Source organism: Hylobates moloch, unplaced genomic scaffold, assembly GCF_009828535.3.
Source record: "Hylobates moloch isolate HMO894 unplaced genomic scaffold, HMol_V3 SCAFFOLD_2, whole genome shotgun sequence".
In the NCBI taxonomy this organism is placed as follows: Eukaryota; Metazoa; Chordata; class Mammalia; order Primates; family Hylobatidae; genus Hylobates; species Hylobates moloch.
Window position 1 is genome coordinate 99,156,444 of NW_026652277.1, and position 19,758 is coordinate 99,176,201.

Genomic DNA, 19,758 nt, shown 5'->3' on the forward strand with positions numbered 1-19,758 from the left:
ATGGCATTGCCTAGATTTTCTTCTAGGGTTTTTATAGTTTTGAGTTTCACATGTAAGTTTTTAATTCATCTTGAGTTAATTTTTGTGTAAGGTGTAAGGAAGTGTCTCAGTTCCAACTTTCTGCATATGGCTAGCCAGTTTTCCCAGCACCATTTATTAAATAGAGAATCATTTTACCATTGCTTGTTTTTGTCAGGTTTGTCAAAGATCAGCTGGTTGTAGGTCTGCAGTCTTATTCCTGAGTTCTCTATTCTGTTCCATTGGTCTATGTGTCTGTTTTCATGCCAGTACCATGCTATTTTGGTTACTATATTCCTTGTAGTATAGTTTGAAGTCTGGTAGTGTGATGCCTACAGCTTTGTTCTTTTTAGTTAGGATTGATTGTTTTGGCTATATGGGCTCTTTTATTGTTCCATATGAATTTTAAAATAGTTTTGTTTTCTTAAATTATGTAAAGAATGTCAATGGTAGTTTAACGGGAATAGCATTGAATCTATAAATTACTTTGGGCAATACGGCCATTTTCACGATATTGATACTTCCTATCCATGAGCATGCAATGTTTTTCCATTTGTTTGTGTCTTCTCTGATTTCCTTGAACAGTAGTTTGTAGTTCTCCTTGAAAAGGTCCTTCACTTCCCTTGTTAATTGTATTCCTAGGTACGTTATTTTCTTTGTAGCAATTGTGAATGGGATGTCATTCATAATTTGACTCTCTGCACCCCTGTTGTTGGTGTATAGGAATGCTAGAGATTTTGCACACTTATTTTCAAAGCTGTTCATGGGTCCAGGGGAGGTCAGCATGTTTGGAATTATTGGTGTGTCCTTGTGAGGTAATATATCTAGAGATAGTAAGTTATCCAGAATGGACAGAGGGCTTTCCTGTTGAAACATTTGGAGTGGCCCAGGTTCTACACACATCTACTTGTCCTAAACCTCATGTTGACCTCCTAGAAGCCATCCTCGAGGAAAGCTTCTATGACTCTCACTTGCTTCTGCTGAAAAATCACACTTCAGTTACCATAGCATATCTTTCCCTGCCTGGCTGGTTTGTCCTTTAAAGAAATCCAGTGGGTGGAAGATTCTGCCCCTCTGCTGCCTCACCTCCACCCCATTCCAGCTTCCTCACCTGCACTCATCTGCCTCACTACCTTGGGGAGCATAGGATTGGCCTTACAGGTAGCCTGCCCCAGCGTGGATTCTAACCAACCCATTTTGTCTTCACTTTTCCCCTCCGCAGACTGCCCTGGGTTTTTGCCCTCAAGTAGTATGGTTTATTGCCAAGGCCCATTTACCACTGAGGCCTCACCAGCTGCCCTCTGCTGTCTCTGGCCAGAGCTCAGGCACCACCACTCAGTGACCTTGAGAAATAAGTTACGTGTGAAGTGCTTAGCATGAATGACCACTCCTCAAATGGCAGAAACTATCTACCAGTGTCCTCTATATATGTAAAACTCTTAAATTCCTTCATCTGGACTTAACCGGGCCCGATTTGAGGTTATCTGCAGATGATTGAAAGAATCTTTTAGAAACCATGTTATTTGAACCATGGGAACACAGTTAAAACCATGACCAGATAAAACTAAGGAAAACAGTGTTTTATATAAAATTTGTCATAAACAGTATTTTTATTAGATAAGCAAATATATCTCTACTCTAGCTTTTTATAATATTGTTTAGAAAGCTTATTGAATTACTCAGTTAAAAGAAAAAATAGGGTACAAATGTACAGTTAGAAGAAGTAAAATCTTGTGTTTGATAGATTAGTAGGGTTACTATAGTTAACAAAATCTATCACACATTTCAAAATAGCTAGAAGAAAATAATTTGAATGTTCCTAGCATTAAAAAAAGATAAATATTTAAGATAGTGGATATCCCAATTACTTTGATTTGATCTTTATAGGTTAGATGAATGTATCAAAATGTCACATATACCCCCATAATATGCACATCTATTATGTATTAGTAAAAAAGAGAAAATATTTTGTGTCACACTTCCTTCACGGCTGTAAGTTTTATAGAGTTAGTGGCATGTTACTGTACTTCTTCGGGGTAAATATGACTCTACTATGTAAGTCAGTCTCTACAATTGGGGCTTGTACTTGTTTTCTCTTCATTGAGTTCTCTAATAACATCTCAAATTAGAACGATCATCAGGAAATGTTTCATAAGTAAGTGGAGGTAAGAATAGTTGATCAGGTGGCTCACACTTGTAATCCCAGCACTTTGGGAGACTGAGGCGGGAGGATCACAAGGTCAGGAGATCGAGACTATCCTGGCTAACACGGTGAAACCCCGTCTCTACTAAAAATACAAAAAATTAGCCGGGCGTGGTGGCGGGCGCCTGTAGTCCCAGCTACTCGGAGAGGCTGAGGCAGGAGAATGGCGTGAACCCGGGAGGCGGAGCTTGCAGTGAGCTGAGATCGCGCCACTGCACTCCAGCCTGGGCGACAGGGCGAGACTCCGTCTCAAAAAAAAAAAAAAGAATAGTTGATCAGTATTTTTAAATGCTTAGTAGAAATCATATATCTTCTAAAAAGAGACCAATTATCTGGATATAAGTAATCCTAGAATAATTTAAGATCATTACAATAACAAAATGGCAAAAGGCTTGACACTTCGCAAGTATTATAAAACGGTGGCTAAATTTAATTTTTTGGTGTTAGAGCTGTTGCAAAACCAAATTAGTTGTCTTGTGAAGTTGTGTGTTTCTTGACACTGGAAAGGTCCTGAAAAATCCAAATAATTACTTCTTGAATGTGCTTTTTGGAAAATTTCAGCACTAGAAAATGTGGACATTCAAATGAAATAAAAATTTAAAAAGATTTTATCAGAAACCACTTTTGTACCTGAGTACATGAGTGGATCAGGATTTGGACTGACTCTTCCTATGGGGAACACTATGTTTTCAGTGAAACCTAAAATTGTTCCTGTCAACAGAATTCTTTTTAATTTGAACTCAGAGGAGATACAGGGTTGCATTTACTGGTAGACTCAAAATCTTATATGTCTTAGATTGTGTTTTGAGGATTTTCAAGTGTATATAAATGACCCTGAAAAGTGCATAGTGCATAGCTATAAAAGGTAACTACCATTAACATTATAATATTTGTTTATAATATTTGCTGTCTTGACTAGATCAATTTAATATAAATTTGTAAACTTTCTTAATAATTGAGAATTTTGCCTTGAGAAGAGATTTCTGATCACAGTGGAGTAGTATAGAAATGGTGATAGATTGAGGTAAATTTCATTGTCCAGGTTGGTTCTGGCCATTTGCTTGTTATCTCTTAAAAATGATCCCCTTAATAAAAATCTGATTTCTTTTATATTGAATGTTCTTAAAAGTGGAATATAGAAGAAAAAAATTATCTTAACCAAAGTTCTTAGTGTAGTTTGAATTTATTAAATTCCCTTCTTCATTTTTTCTTAGATGTTTTTTAACATATGAAATAGGTTGGGGCCCCTCACATGGCATGTGGAGCAGTTGTTTTTAATGCTTTTCATCTCATCCCAGCTGTGTTGGACAGTTCCCAAGTATATTGACTATACCACACTTCAATATTTTGTATTTTTGTGACTTAGGGCTCTGTTTTTTTTTTTTTTTTTTTTGGAAGCTAGGGTATCTAACTGAGTATACACACAAGATAGCCACTCACATAAATCAGCCCAGAAGTTTGCTCCTATTAGCCTACGAGCTACCCATGGCTAGTAGGGAATAAGAATCAGTGAATAATTGCTTTGTTCATCAGTCGTTCTGAGGTAGTTTCTGATTTGTCTTCTTTACAGATTTTTCAATTAGTCCTCATTTTGTACATAATTATGTATTGCATATAACAATTTACCCTCAAAATTCTGTTGCTTAAACAACAAGCATTTAGGCCAGGTGCAATGGCTCACGCCTGTAATCCCAACACTTTGGGAGGCCAAGGCAGGTGGATCACGAGGTGAAGAGATCGAGATCATCCTGGCGAACATGGGTAAACCCTGTGTTTACTAAAAATACAAAAATTAGCTGGGCTTGGTGGCACACATCTGTAGTCCTAGCTACTTGGGAGGCTGAGGCAGGAGAATTGCTTGAACTGGGGAGGTGGAAGTTCCAGTGAGTCGAGATCACACCACTGCTCTCCAGCCTGGGCATCAGAGCAAGACTGTATCTCAAACAAACAAACAAACAAACGAACACAAGCATTTGTTATCTCACCATTTCTGTGAGTCAAGAGTTTAGGAGCAGCTTATCTTGGTGGTGCTGGCTTAGTATATTTCAGGAGGTTGCACACAAGATGCCAGCTGGATTACAATCATATAACGACCCACATGGGGTTGAAAGATCCTCTTCTATATTAACTTATGTGGCTATTGGTCAAGGCTCCAGTTCTTTTCCACATGGGCCTCTTTATAGTGATACATGAGTGTCTTTATGATAGAGCATCCAGCTTGCCTGCACAAGAGATCCAAACAGAGTAGGAGGAAGCCAACTTTCCAATGATGGGGGTTGGAAGGGGGCGTAGACTTCATTTTGTTGTTTTTTTTTTTTTGCTGAGAAAAGTATGAAAGAATGTGAAAACTACTGCAGTCAGACTGAGTCCCAGTTACTCAATGTGACAAACTGCTTAATAATGCATTCTTATTTGACTTTTCTTTTTCCCTGTTTTGTTCTTTCCACTCTTTCATTTCTGCTTACTTGGATCACCTTCTAAATAAACAACCTGCACCCAGCTCTGTCTTAATTTCTGCATATGGATCATTTCAAATTAATGAAGTTTAAGTACTGTCAATATCAATATATAGAGCAATATTTTACTAAAAACTGATATGAAATATCATCTATAAAAAGGAACTACTTTGAGTTTCATTCATTCATAACTACTGAGACAGGTGTAGTTAATGTCCTTTTTACCTAAATCTTTGTATATGTCTACATACAATTTCAACAGTTATTTAGACAATATTCTTGTTTTTAAAGTGGTTTCAGGAGACTTTGGTTTATGTTACAATAATTGCTAAGAATAACTCCTCTTAATCTCTATGCATAATTGATAGTGATAATAGAATTACTCAGGATAAAAGTAAAAATGTTAAATTAAAACGACCTTCAAGATACATAATATAAACAACACTAAAATTACTTATTTTATAATTCAATTTGGATTATGCTTTATGCAGTTTGACTATAATAAAATTAAATTACACATTTGAAAATACATATAATAATTAGATTCCAATCTATCACTATCTCTGCAACAAAGCAATGAAATGAGTTTAAAATACCTGTATTTTAAAAAATTTAGAGCATATAATGTGATCAATTGAATAGTAATAAAAATACTGAAATGAGAAGCAGTATAATATTGAACTCATAATCAAGACCATTCTGGTCAGATCATCGGCTTTGCCTATTCACTGGATATCCCCTACTTATCAACCTGATGCTCCTATTGTGTTTCCCAGAAACATAGTAGTTTACAATATCATCTCTAAAAATAACGTTTTAAAAAAGAAAATAAGTCAAATTTGTAAGTCCATGGCCATTCATCTGAAGGATGAATATAAATAGAAATAGGTGAATTACTATGACCTAGATGACAATTTCTGATCCAGTTAGATATTCTGGTATATCATCCAGGACAGAGAAGAGGTCAGGACACAGGGATAATGAAGTGTAAGATGGTTTGGTTTAGTTTGGTTTATGGTTATTCCTCAGAACTATAGTTTCTTATGTAAAAACAAGGCAAAAATTCCAAACCGTCAAAATTTTTGGCTACAGCACAGGTAAATAAACAAAATTAAGCAGAAGTAATATCTGAGGTATGTAGATTTCTAACTGGAGGCTTCCTATTCATGATTAAGTATGATCAGTTACTGATAGAGTACTATTCAGAGAGATATATACTTATAATTTTTGCGTATTTTAAGAAAATAAGTTATGTGTAGTTGTGGTCACTAATTATTAAAAAAGAAGATAAATCACAGAAAAGAACTGTGGTGATTCTGAAATTGTATGAAGTCATTTATATATCGGATACTTTTCAGCTATTCTAACTTGAGAATTCTTGGCTTCAGTGAAGTTTATAAATAAACTCTCAGCTTCTGAGCATTTAGAGTTAATGTTTGAAAGTTGATGCTTTGCAGATATAAAAAGTCTTGTTATAACATTGTTCCTTCCTTGACAATTATTAAACTACATCCTGTCAATTATATTATCAAAGCCCAGCAAATGGTCTATTAGAAATTATAAATGTAATATAAATAGAATATAAATTTATTTTTAAATGTAAATATTTCAAAGGCAAAGAAGAATTTAGTGAGTGTATGTAACTTGAATTAAGTCCCGTTTAAATTAAAATATTATGCATCTCAAAAAATAAAAAAAGGTTTCTGAATAGAATAGATTGTGGGGGATGAAAATTCAGTTTTTGTACCCTTCTTATTCTTTCTTACTTGAGTTGTATGATACCAGACACATTTGTTTAATAAACAAATAAAGCAATTCTGGAGAATTGCTTTGTATGTGCCTCATAATTTATCTTAATAAAGGAACCAAGTGCTGTTTTTGGAGTGGTAAAATCTATAAAACTCCCATGGACAAGACCAACAGGAGACATGGGCCTGCATTATCATTAAGGAACAGAAACAAGTGAAGAAAATAATGGAAAATAAATACTATGATGTTGGGCTTAATAAATGTGAAATAAAAGCAGCTGTATCAAAGGAACAGTATCAGCAACAATAGTGAAGGCCTAAAGGAGGATTTTCAGGAAGGTCTTGGGTAGTAGTAAGTGGTGACTAGCAAAATGGTTATGGGAAAGTATCCAGGCCAGGTGGTTATCCAAACAGCTGCAAACCATACAAAATAATTTCATTTACTTCTTATCTGCAACAGCAGGTTGTAAGATAGTACTTTCCAATTTGAAGAATCATTTGAGAGTGGCTCCTGTCACCTGTTAATAGCAGTTAAACTAAATCTTTTGTATCAATAAGCTAAACGGAGGCATGATGTTTGGTCCTTCTAATGTTAAGTTCCGAGTTCTCATTTTTAACAATTGCTTTCATTGTTATATTTTTAGTTGCTATGCTGCAAAATCAACTTGTCTTTTATGCCTCTCCTCCTAGTATTGCAGAGCAATTCTTATGTTAAAAGCCCAGTGTGACAGTGTCATTATGTAGTAGTGTTTAACAGTTTTTACTAAATCCTTTTGTATAAACAAGTTGGGTAAGTAATTTCAATCCATCAGACATTCTATTAAAATGCTTATAAGTGAATAAATATGCATGGGATAAAACTGCTTATAATACCAATATAAGTAGCATAATTTCCTCACGTTATAAATTTTAACAGATCGTTGTGTAAATATTTTTATGAAACATAGGGTTATAAATTGTTATGCACTTCTATTTTATAGGCGTTTTCAAAATCTTTCCTCCATTCAAGCTAAGAATGTAAACGTCACATAACCTTGAAGGAACAAAGAGTAAAAGTTTAACATTAAAAGTTTAAAATTGAAATCATAGGCTTTTTGCAAATAACAAGAAGATGACTGCATTAACACATCCCGAAATTAGCAAGTGGACTTCATTCCAGGAAATCAAACCATAGCATTCATAAAACATTCAGTATAATTCACTATATTAACACTTGATCAAGAAAAATACACATGACTGTATCAATCATTATCATATCATATATCATTTAATCAATATGATTATATATCAACAGATTAATAAGTAAAACCATACAATGATCTTAATGGATGCACAAAAATCACTTGACGAAACTTAATTTCCACTCATAAAAACTGTCAAAAAAACTAAGAATAGGCCAGGTGCGGTGGCTTACACCTGTAATTCCAGCACTTTGGGAGGCCAAGACAGGCGGATCACGAGGTCAGGAGATGGAGACCATCCTGGCCAACATGGTGAAATCCCGTCTCTACTAAAAATAGAAAATAAAATAGCTGAGTGTGGTGGTGTGCGCCCCTAGTCCCAGCTACTTGGGAAGCTGAGGCAGGGGAATCTCTTGAACCCGGGTGGCAGAGTTTGCAGTGAGCCGAGATCGTGCCACTGCACTCCAGCCTGGTAACAGAGACTCCATCTCAAAAACAAAAACAAAAAACAAAATATCTAAGAATAAAAGGTAACCTCCTTAACCTAATAAAGGCTACATTTTAAAAACCTATAGCTAACATCATTCTTAATGATGAAAACTAAACCGTTTCTCCTTCAGATTTGATACAGGCAAACATTTCCTCTCACAACACTGCTATTTAATGTCCTACTAGAAGTCCTGCTGAGTGCAATAAGACAAGGAAAAGAAATAAAAGGTATGCGGATTGAACAGGAAGAGACAGAATGGTCTTTATCTACAGATGCAATCATTATCTTTGTAGAAGATAATTTTCTCTGTAGAAAACCCTCTACTACATTTGAAAAAAGCTCTTGGACCTGATAAGCTAGTGTAACAAGGTTTGCAGGATATAAGATCATCATACTGAAGTCAATTGCTTTCCAGTAATGAACACTGGAATATTGGAAAGAAGAAACACAAAACAAAACAAATATACCACTTAGAACAGTAAACAAAAATGAAGCATTTAGGGATAAATCTAATAAAATGTTTATGATATCTCTATGTAGAAAACTATAAAATATCAGTGAAAGAAATCAAAGAAGATACATGTAACTGGATATTTCTTAACATAAATTGAAAAACTCAATGTTATTAAGATATTGTTTCTTACAACTTGATTTATAGATTCAAAGCCATTTCACTCAAAATTCCAGAAAAGATTTTAAAAATATATATGAAGAAATTATTTCAGATTATTTATATAGGCACTTCTCCTTTAAAGAGGTGTGCGTGACTTCTCATCTGTTAAGCGTGGGATGTGCAAAGCAACTTCCCTCTAAAGAGTAATGTTGATATAATGTGATGAGAGCCTTTTCTATGATGCCTTTCTCCCAGAAACCTGTAACACCAGTGTAACCATGGGACTAATATTAAACAAACCTAAATTGAGGTATAGGTTACAAAATACTTTACCAATGCTCTTCAAAACAGTCGAAGTCATCAAAAACAAGGAAGCATGAGAACATATTACAGTCTAAAGGAGCCTAAGGAGATATGCAAGTAAATGGAATGTGGTATTCTGAATAGGATTCTTGAACAGAAACAAAAGACATTAGATAAAAGCTAAGGAAACTGCAATAATACATAGACTTTAGTTAGTAATAATGTAGTAATATTGTGTCACTATTTGTGACAAACATACCATGTAAATGTAAGATGTTAACAATAAAGGAAACTGGATACATAGTTTATGAGAACATTCTGGGCTACCCTTGCAACTTTTCTTTTCTTTTTTTTTTTTTTTTTTTTTTTTTTTGAGACAGAGTCTCGCTCTGTCACCCAGGCTGGAGTGCAGTGGCGCAATCTCGGCTCACTGCAAGCTCTGCCTCCCGGGTTCACGCCATTCTCCTGCTTCAGCCCCTCCAAGTAGCTGGGACTACAGGCGCCCGCCACCACGCCCGGCTAATTTTTTGTATTTTTAGTAGAGACGGGGTTTCACTGTGGTCTCGATCTCCTGACCTCGTGATCCGCCCGCCTCGGCTTCCCAAAGTGCTGGGATTGTAAGCGTGAGCCACCGCGCCCGGCCTTACCCTTGCAACTTTTCTGTTATCCTTAAAATTATCGCAAAATACAAATTATATTAAAAATTTTTAAAACTATCCCCTTTAAAAAATCTTTATTAGGTAAGTAGTTTTTTTTTCTTTGCAATGAAAATTAAAATAAATGTTAATATTGTTCATAGGTAAGAACGTAGACAAATGGACATTTTAGATAACTCTGCCAAGAATATAAATTGATAATATGACTGGGCAACATAGCATGACCCATTCTGTATAATGGACACAGATGAAATGTCCATTTTATATAATGAACACACACACAAAAATTAGGCAGGTGTGATGGTGCACACTACCTGTAGTCCTATGTGGGAGGCTGAGGTGTGAGGATTACTTTGAGTTTTATATTACAGTGATCTATAATCGGGCCACTGCATTGCACTCCAGCCTGGGTAACAGAGGAAGAACATGTCTCAAAAATAAATAAAATAAATATATTGATAATGCATTTTTGAAGAACAATTTACGATATTCAAGGAAAGACAATGAACACTTTGATTATTGACAAAATGAGCTCTGAGTTTATTTTGCATATAAGAGTAAACCACTAGTGATGAATTCCTCTCAAAAAAAAAAAAAAAACACTGCTGTGGGTTTCTTTTTGCTACAAAGATGGGGAGGTTCACTGTGGCAGTGGGAGTTCAATACTGAAGATTTCATCTTGACAGTGCAAAATCAGACCATCCATAAATCCACACACAGTTAAAGCAAGTCTTTCTTTCTTTTTTTTTTTTCTTTTTGTTTGTTTGTTTTTGTTTTTGAGATGGAGTCTCACTCTGTCGCCCAGGCTGGAGTGCAGTGGCGCGATCTCAGTTCACTACAAGCTCCGCCTCCCGGGTTCACGCCATTCTCCTGCCTCAGCCTCCTGAGTAGCTGGGACTACAGGCGCCCGCCACCACGCCCGGCTAATTTTTTGTATTTTTTTAGTAGAGATAGGGTTTCACCGTGTTAGCCAGGATGGTCGCGATCTCCTGACCTCATGATCCACCCTCCTCAGCCTCCCAAAATGCTGGGATTACAGGCATGAGCCACCGCGCCCGGCCCTAAAGCACGTCTTATTGTTTGTTGGTCAAGAAAGTCTTCAGCTAGGTCAGAATCTAGCACAGTGGGGTTACTAACATTCTGGATGGTCTAAAATTCATAGTTACCTAGCTTCAGCCCGGTAGACCCAGTTGCAGTGAAAACCAGAACGTAATTTTTATATCACCTAAGCAACTGTGTATCCAGGTAAAACAGAGTGGCTAAATTTGGCTAGCTGATTAGTACAGACCAATAAATTCTACTTTTGCAAATTTGCTAGGCTTGTGACTTTGGTAAAGTTATATATTGTGAATAAGTTTTCAGTAAATATTAGCTGTGATAAAACTTGTGATCCAATACTGTATAATGATCTAATTTCTATTTATTGAATCTATCCTTTTTCATCAGCATCACCCCAGACTGTGCCCTCCCACATTATATTTCAGCCATTCAGAACTAATTGCAAATTCTGGATTAACTCACACTCTTTTCTTATTCTTGCCCTTGCATATACTCTGCCATGATAAAAATACATTTCTCTATATGCTGATTATAGCATTTATCATATAATTGTGTCGGCTACTTGTCTAGTTTCCCAGCTGGGTTCAGTGCTTCTTGAAGGCAGATGCAGAGTTTTACTTTTGTTTGTATTCTTAGCATTCATAAAATACCTGCATGTTGTTGGCACTTGACAAATCTGTATCTATAGCTATGGACATTGCACTTTAATCAATATTATGGATCCTCCATCAGTTCTTGAAGCATGGTTTAACAGCTGACATCTAAATGGTTTATATTAAAGCATCCCTAAAAAATAAGAGGAAGTACAATCGTCTCTGACCTATTGACTCTTTCCATATCTATTCTTCCAATTATGGAGCATACCTTTCATGACATGCCCCCAATTTCTCCATTTTAAGAGTCTCCTAGAGACCTCTGTTTTATTTCTTTTCAAACAGTTCACTTGGATTTAAGCAGATACATGCAATAATATAATCTCTGTATTAGTTTCCTAGGAATGACGTAACAAATTACCACAAACTCGTTAGCTTAAGATAACAGAAATTTATTTGTTCATAGTTGTGGAGAGAAGTCCAACTAAAGTGCCAGCAAGGCCAGGTTCCCTCTGAAAACTCTAGGAGAAAATCTTATCTTTCCTCTTCTAGCTTCTAGAGGCTCTGGGTGTTCCTTGACTTGGGGCTGCATAACGTCAATCTTTATGTGCGTGTTCACGTGGCCTTCTCCCCCGTGGGTCTCTGTCTTCTGTGCTTGTAAGAACACTTGTCACTGGATTTAGAGCCCACCGAGTTAATCCAGAATGACCTCATCTCAAGATACTTAATTAAATCTGCAAAGACCCGATTTCCAAATAAATTCACATTCACAGATATTTAGTGGTAAGTATTAGACACACTGTTTTGGGGCCACAATTCAACTCATTGTCACCCCAAGGAAGGCTCCCAGCTACATGTTGTTGCAGCTCTGAAAACATGTTTGAATGGTGGAATCCCAAGATGAAAAGTGATAGTGCTCATGTGTATAATATATACAAATATCTTTTTCATTTTTTTTCCTTAGATGTCTTCCTGGATTTTCTGGTCAATTTTGTGAAATCAATATAAATGAATGCTCTTCATCGCCATGTCTACATGGTGCAGATTGTGAAGATCACATCAATGGATATGTTTGCAAATGCCAACCAGGTAATTATTTAAAAAATAATAAGCATACTGCATACATAATAATATAGATGTTTATGTAAATGTATATGTACATGTATGTATAATACAATTTTGACAATCCACTCCACCAATACTATTGTTGGCTATTAATCAAGTTTTAAGCAATGATCATTCTTTAAAAACATGAAATGAATGTTGTATGATACTAGAAAGCAAGCACTTAGGCTATCATCAGGAAATCTTAATGTTTAGAGTATAATACCTTATTGATGGATTTTCTAAACATATGTAAGCCTCATACTTCTGATCTTTGTATCAGTTATGTCTGGCACACAGCAAGCACTTTATCAATGTCAGCTCTTATTAATATTGACATTATTATTTCTTCCAACAATTGTCAGCACGGAGATGGACAAGCTGAATAAACTTGTTTTCTTCAAGGAATAATTGCTGCTATTGTCTAAATGTTTGTGTCTCCCTGGAATTCATGTGTTGAACCCTAATCAACAATATAATAGTATTAAGAGGTGGGACTTTGGAAGATGATTAGGTGATGAGAGTAAAGCCCTTGTGAATGGGATTAGTGCTTTTATAAAGCAGATCCTAGAGAGCTAGCTGGCCCCTTCCACAATGTGACGACACAGCCAGAAGGTAACATCTAAGAACCAAGAAGCAGCCTCTCCACAGACACAGGATCTGTCATCAACTTGTTCTTGTACCCTGCAGCTTCCAGAACTGTGAGAAATAAATTTCTGTTTTCTGTAAGCTACCCAGTTTGTGGTATTTTTGTTATAGCAGTCTTGAATGGATTAAGAAAACCGCTCATTAAAAATTCGTCTTTTTGGCCATCTCTACCTTTGATCATATTCCTTTAGGTCTATATTGATATATGTGATTGTTGTTCACGAATTTTTTTCCTTCTTTTTTCTTTAGTTCTCTAACTTCAGATTTGTTGCTCTTTTCCTACATCTTCTGCCACTCATCTTATTTTCAACATTCAGTTAACCCAAAAGGGATGTTCATAGCCTAAATTTCCTCGAGCAGCAGTAATTTCTCAGGAATATATGTAGGGGATATTTCTGGTCACTTAAAAAAAGTTATTGAGCCAGTCATGATAGTAGCGTGCCTATCGTTCCAACTATTTGGGAGGCTGAGGTGAGACGATTACTTGAGTCCAGGAGATGGAGGCTGAGATGTGCTTTGATTGCATCTGTGGATAGCCACTGAACTCCAGCTTGGGAAACATAGCAGGACTTCATCTCTTAGAAAAAAAAAAAATCCCTATTTACCTACCTCACAGAAGACTTCAGAAAGCCTGTGGAAACCCTAGGGTTCTGGGCTTCTGGTTATTGGGCCCACTACGGATATAATAGCCATGTGAGTATTAGGACTAATAGGATTTATGTGAAGTCATACAAACTTGTGAATACCTATCAACTGAGTGTCACCCACATACTATTTAGAAGTTAAACATCACTCATAGACCTACTCTGTTTTTTGAACATTCATTACTAGTACTAGGTTTTATTTGGTCACATAGAACATCTGGAGAACTTTGTACTTCCCTTTTGAAATAGCCACCTGTACATAAAACTGGAACTCTTGTAGGTAAAATTAGTAGAATAAAATTACAGTTTTCTTACATAATAAATGAATACCATTTCAAACATTTTGCCTCTTTCAAGCAAAAAATATCTTTATTGTGCCCACAAACACTTAATACTCTATGGTAGCTAGCATAAACAATAAATTCTACAGAAACAGTTAAGTAAAATACCCATGTAGATTTTGTTTATCATAACAATAGTTATCTTGTAACTACTAGATTCATTTTCTGTTTCATGTTAATATCTTACAGGTGCTAGATTAGTTTTGTTGCTGTAAGTTGATTCCACTACTCTGGATTCACTTGCAAGCATGAGGACATTTTTAAGCTGTTGAATCGTTCAGGCTGCTTTTCAGATCCCTATTGGGAAGCAGAAGACCTCAAAATGATACCCACCTGTATTGCTAGGCGTTATTCAAAATCTGCTGATCCCTTTGACTTAAGAGTTACTTACACTCTTCACAACTTAGTTATGGGAGTGAAAACTAAGTGACAAATGAAAAAGTCAAATTTTTGGAAAATGCTACTGACACGTCCCCGGCACTCCTGTCTCTGCTCCAGCCATAGCTCTTAATCATGCCAATCCATCCTCCCTTTAAAGATATTTAAGGAATAATCTTGCTCCTGCAGATTACTCTTCATCCCTTTCTCATTTTCTTAATGGCTTCAGGGTGTTTTTATTCCCACAGTAAAATTAACTCTCTTGTGTACAATTTTATAGCTTTGGTAAATGCATAAAGTTGTGTAACCACCCTCACAGTAAGGCAGTTAATCACCATCCTCCAAAATTTTCTCATGCTGTCCCTTTGTAATTAACTCTTTATCCCCAAAAGGAACTGATTTTGATAGAATACTAATTTTTCTCTATAATTTTTATTGAAAATTCTACCTTTTTTGAGCACTTTTCTTCTGTATATGAATTTTATATTTCGAAGATCAAATGTGTGAGTTCTTTGGCATGTATGTGCTTGGGAAATAATAATAATATCAGTATTACTGCATAGACACCATGTTATTTTAGATGTATTAACTAATTAAGTTTTCATAACATCAAGAAAAGGGAATCTCATTTTACCTATCTAATTTTTCTAATAGGGAAACAGAGTCCCAGAACCACTGGGTAATGTCCCACAACGTGTTAGTGGCAAAGCTAAGATTCACACCTAAGAAGTCTGCACTGACACTTGTGCATTCATCATCTCTCATATTCTCCCAAAATGTTATCCTGGTGAAGAGAAACTCCCCATAAAGTTTCAGTCATGCAAGATGAATACATTCTAGAGATCTGTACAATATCATGCCTATAGTTAATAGTAATGTATTACACAGTTAACGTGTTAAATGGTGAGAGCGCATGTTAAATGTGCTTACTACAGTAAAAAATTGAATTGTCCAATCATTAAAAAACAAAGGCCTTCCCCAATAACATCAATCAGTGTGGTTCAGCTTAGTCTAGATGTTAGCAATTCTAAACACTGTGAGAATTCTCAGGAAGTCTCCTACCCAAATCTGTTTTTGTCTTTAAAAGATTCCATTAGAAAAATATAAAACTTTTCACTCTTCTGAGTAGTCCACAGCAATTTGCTTTCTCCTAAATGCCATAGAAAGACACAAAGGCTGATTCATTTCATTTACGCATGTCTACTTCTCTGTCATTCATTTTTAAAAAGCCTTAAATAATTTTGATAATTCTTTCCTAGGCTTTGATCTCAGTCATGCCATTATCCTTATCTTACACAGCTCCAGGTAGAAAACTACACTAAGTATTCCTCTGTCTTTAAATCGGTTAAACACTATAAATCATTGCCATTTTCTTCAGTTGTGGAAATCTTTCTTACATTCATATTATGTTGCTAATTATCAAAATACTCTTGTCTTTATCTAACAACAACTCCATGGTTGTCACCCTGGGTAACTCCTCCTCTATGCCAAAAGGTTTTATCTCTTTTCTCACTTCCCTCTTCATTTTAGTACAAACAGAGCTGCATGAATCCTGCAACATTCTGAACAGAACACAGTTTGAAAAACTAAATACTGGTTTCCCCACCGGACATTCTGCAAAACACAATGAAATTTAAACTGGATATAAGTGGGTTAGAAGACATTGTAAATGCTGTTTATTTTTGTATCACCAAATCCTAGTAGAGAGTTTATATCATAATCGGTCCTTGGGGAGTGTTCAGCACATATTGAAAAAGTACAATTCATTTATGATGGCCAGTGTTGTCCAGTCATGACAGGGCCATGGTAAGCATAAAGCCCTCCACCATCTCTAGGCAGAAAAATCATATAAATATGCTGCTCCCTCCAAGCCAACAAGGTATAATACTTGACAAGTGGAGCTCAGGTTAGATTTCAGACCTCACTCATCCTCTTTGCATGAATGCTTTGTGCAAGAAACAACCTGAACATCATTTAGGACAGTCCTAATAACAGAGTTCATCCTGTACCTATATAGGGAATTAAATGGGTTTTTGAGCTCATTTCCAATGAAGTATCAATATAGGTATTCAGATGTTTTTTACAGAAATGGAAACACACTTAGTATGTTTTCAGCCAAAATAGTACCATGTATAGTGTTATCTAACAATGTAGAACACCCAGTAAGTGATATCAGAGCTATCCCACGAAGAGCAAATTGAAAGTGATAGGGAACAGTTTGCGTACCCCAAATTCACTCAGAGTTGTTCACAATCCCTTGGACAGTCACTGTCCCCAGATACCTTTTATACCCAGCAGGGGTGCAGTGGTGTTTATATTGCTGGTGATGCAAACTTCAAATGCATATTTTGCTCTTAAAGTAGTATTGTTCATTTTGTAGCAGAAATGCTGCACTATCCTTGGGGCAAGAAAACAGAGAAACAAACATAGGTAATATCTGCCACCAGTAGCCACAGTTATTGTCAGTGATGAGGCGGCTGCATTTAGAACAAAAGAGATACAGAATAATCTTTTTTTAAATCAAGTTCCGTGAAAAGTAAAGAAATCCTTATGAGATAAAAGAGTGTACTATTGTATTTTCATGAAGATGTACGTGTAAAATTTTTTTACATATTCTAGAGTTAGACTAAGAAGAGAAAATAATTTTATGTTATCCAATTACTAAATAATATATTAACTAGTTAGACAAAATTATTTTTGGTTTAGGTTTATTTTTATTTTATATTCATAACATCAGATAGAAATCACTATTGCCGGAGAGGGAAAATGAAATGAAAATAAGATATATAAATCTTAGAAGTAGTGACATTTATTTTCATTCATAAACTCAAAGTATTATAACTGTTATGTTATAGAACGGTAATATTAAAACTGGTCAATATTTCTAGCTGAATATATCAATGTATTTAAAGATTTGGTTTAGTCTTCAACTTAAGATCACTCTAGTTTTAGGCTGGGTGGGTTGGCTCCCTTGAGCCCAGGAGTTTAAGGTTGCAGTGAACTGTGATCATGCCACTACACTCCAGCCTGGGTGACAGAGAAAGATTGTCTCTAAAAAAAAAAAATTAGTAAAAATTTACTCTAATTTTATTGCAATGCATCACCTAAAGTTGTCTTTATTTTGCACTACAATTATTTTCAATCATTTATTCCTTACACACTTACTTATTTTATATGTAAGACATTCGGTTAATACTATTATTTAACACCATAATAATTTGATTACTTTTCCTAGATTGCTAATGACAATTTTTGGTTTTTGTTTTCAGTTACCAAACTATTTTCTGAATATTTGGTTACCTTATTAAGAATGAACATAAAACCTACGTAAGACTCAAAAGAAAATATATTTTGTTTCTGAACATTAAAAAATATCCAATAAATATTTATTTGCCTGATTTGTATTTTCTTATTCTGGTCTCATTTCTTACCATTACCTTGTCCCACACCAGAATAAGCACCTATTCACCTTACGTGTTTCTTCATACTAATGGGTATGATTGACACTCAGTATCCACTCCCATGTAGTGTGGTTTCCTGTACTGCAGAGGCAAGAGTATTAAAAACTACAATTTCCGGACTCCGTCAAAACTGGAGTTGCAAATATAATTGAGTTCCGCCAATAAGAAACATACATAAAATCTGAAGGCTCTGATGGAGACCATTTCTGGGAGTCTTAGCAGATTCTTCTGGTAAAATAAGTCATGGAGCTATGTGGATCTTTGCAGCAGATCTCACTGTAGAGTCACGATTTCAGTGCGTAGGTGCATTGAAATGGCAGCTGCCTGGTAATCAACCTTGCTTGGATTAGCACAATGGGCTCTTGAACTCAAAAATTCTAAGAGTGCTTGTATATTTCTCATCTTCCTGATCCTGACTGAGGGGACATCTCCCAGTAAGTCATACTCCTACAGCTTTCCTTCCTTCTGATAATTTTGTAAGCATCTAATTCCATTATTCAGGTCTGTTTTGCTTAAATAACTAGAGTGATTTCTGTTTTTTGTAATGAATCTTGACTAACTTATTTTCTATCCTTGTTTGTTGTCGTTGACCAAGACAGCCTTATGTTTTTCTCAGTTTGACCAGGCTTTAGACAGACTTCTTCCGGACTCTAGGGCCTGATCTCCCTTTTCGTACAGCATTTACTTTAGAAAACTTGTAAATTATTTCTCTGTCTCTTTGAGATGTAAATCTTCTCCCAGGCTGTTTCCCAAGGACCTGGGAGTCATTGCTTCAAAAATGTAATCCTGTACTCCCGGGGCTGAGGTGAGAGGATTGCTTGAACCCAGGAGGTTGAGGCTGCAGTGACGTGTGATCACACCCCTGCACTCCAGCCTGGGCACCAGTGCGAGACCCTGTCTCAAAAACAAAACAAAACAAAACAACAACAACAACAATGAAAGACAAAACAAAACAAAATGTAACCCTGGAACGAGACAAATAGTGCCCCTATTTCCCAGTCTCTTTGGGAGAGTAGAAGCCTAACTTCAGTAAGAGACAGTCAGCAAGTACAGGTGGCCTATTGAAATTGACCAAATTCCCACCCACCCAAACATCCCCCTGGTACTTTTCCGTTAGCTCATCCGGCCTTTAAAAATACTCCTGCTCCCGTTTATTTTAGTGGGGTTGAATACAAACTCTCTATTGTAAAAATCTCTGTCTCCTATTGCAGTACTCTTGAATGAAGTCTTCTTTGTCTGTATAACTGGCCCAGTGCAATTTTTCTTTTACACTTCCCGTCTTATGGTTTAAAGCTTTATCATGTTCTTCACAGTATGAGAAGCAAAGGAAAACTATGTCATTTTAATTGCTTAAAATGTATTTTGAAATAATCAGAAGAGGATACAATATATAAAAAATATAAAATACACTGTAATAAATGTGTATAACTACCATGTGTTCTGAGAAATAGAATATTAGCAATAATTCTCGCCACCTCCTTATCCCTGCAGGAACACCCCACTCCCTGAAGTAACTATTCTGAATTTTATATCAGCATTCCTTTAGTATTTGTTAGAGTTTTACTATATATGTATGCATCTCTAAGCAATGTTACTAAGTTTCATATGCATTTGAATTTTATAAGAGCAGTTATCAGGGTGTATTTTTATGCAATATGTTTTTATGCTCAATAATATCTTTGTGAGACTCAACTATGTTTGTGAGACTCAACAAAGTAATATTGGCTTTTTATAAACCCTGTGAAGATGTTTTTTTCCATATCACCTTTTATAGCCTCCTTAGTAGAGATCCCTACAGAATCAGCTCAGCACATGAAAGAGCATTGCAAAGTGGAAAGAGTCTTGGATGAGGATTTGATAAA

At 35.8% G+C, this 19,758-nt stretch overlaps 1 protein-coding gene across 2 annotated transcripts in view; it reads left to right on the forward strand.

Annotated features, from left to right (window-relative positions):
- The window catches only part of EYS (eyes shut homolog), a 2,056,951-nt gene that overhangs the window by 1,087,862 nt on the left and 949,331 nt on the right, over nt 1-19,758 (forward strand). For both annotated transcript variants that reach the window (XM_032154320.2, XM_032154329.2), the window contains exon 23: nt 12,285-12,409. In XM_032154320.2, coding sequence (XP_032010211.1) covers nt 12,285-12,409 — 125 coding nt within the window. The remainder of the gene's footprint in view (nt 1-12,284; nt 12,410-19,758) is intronic.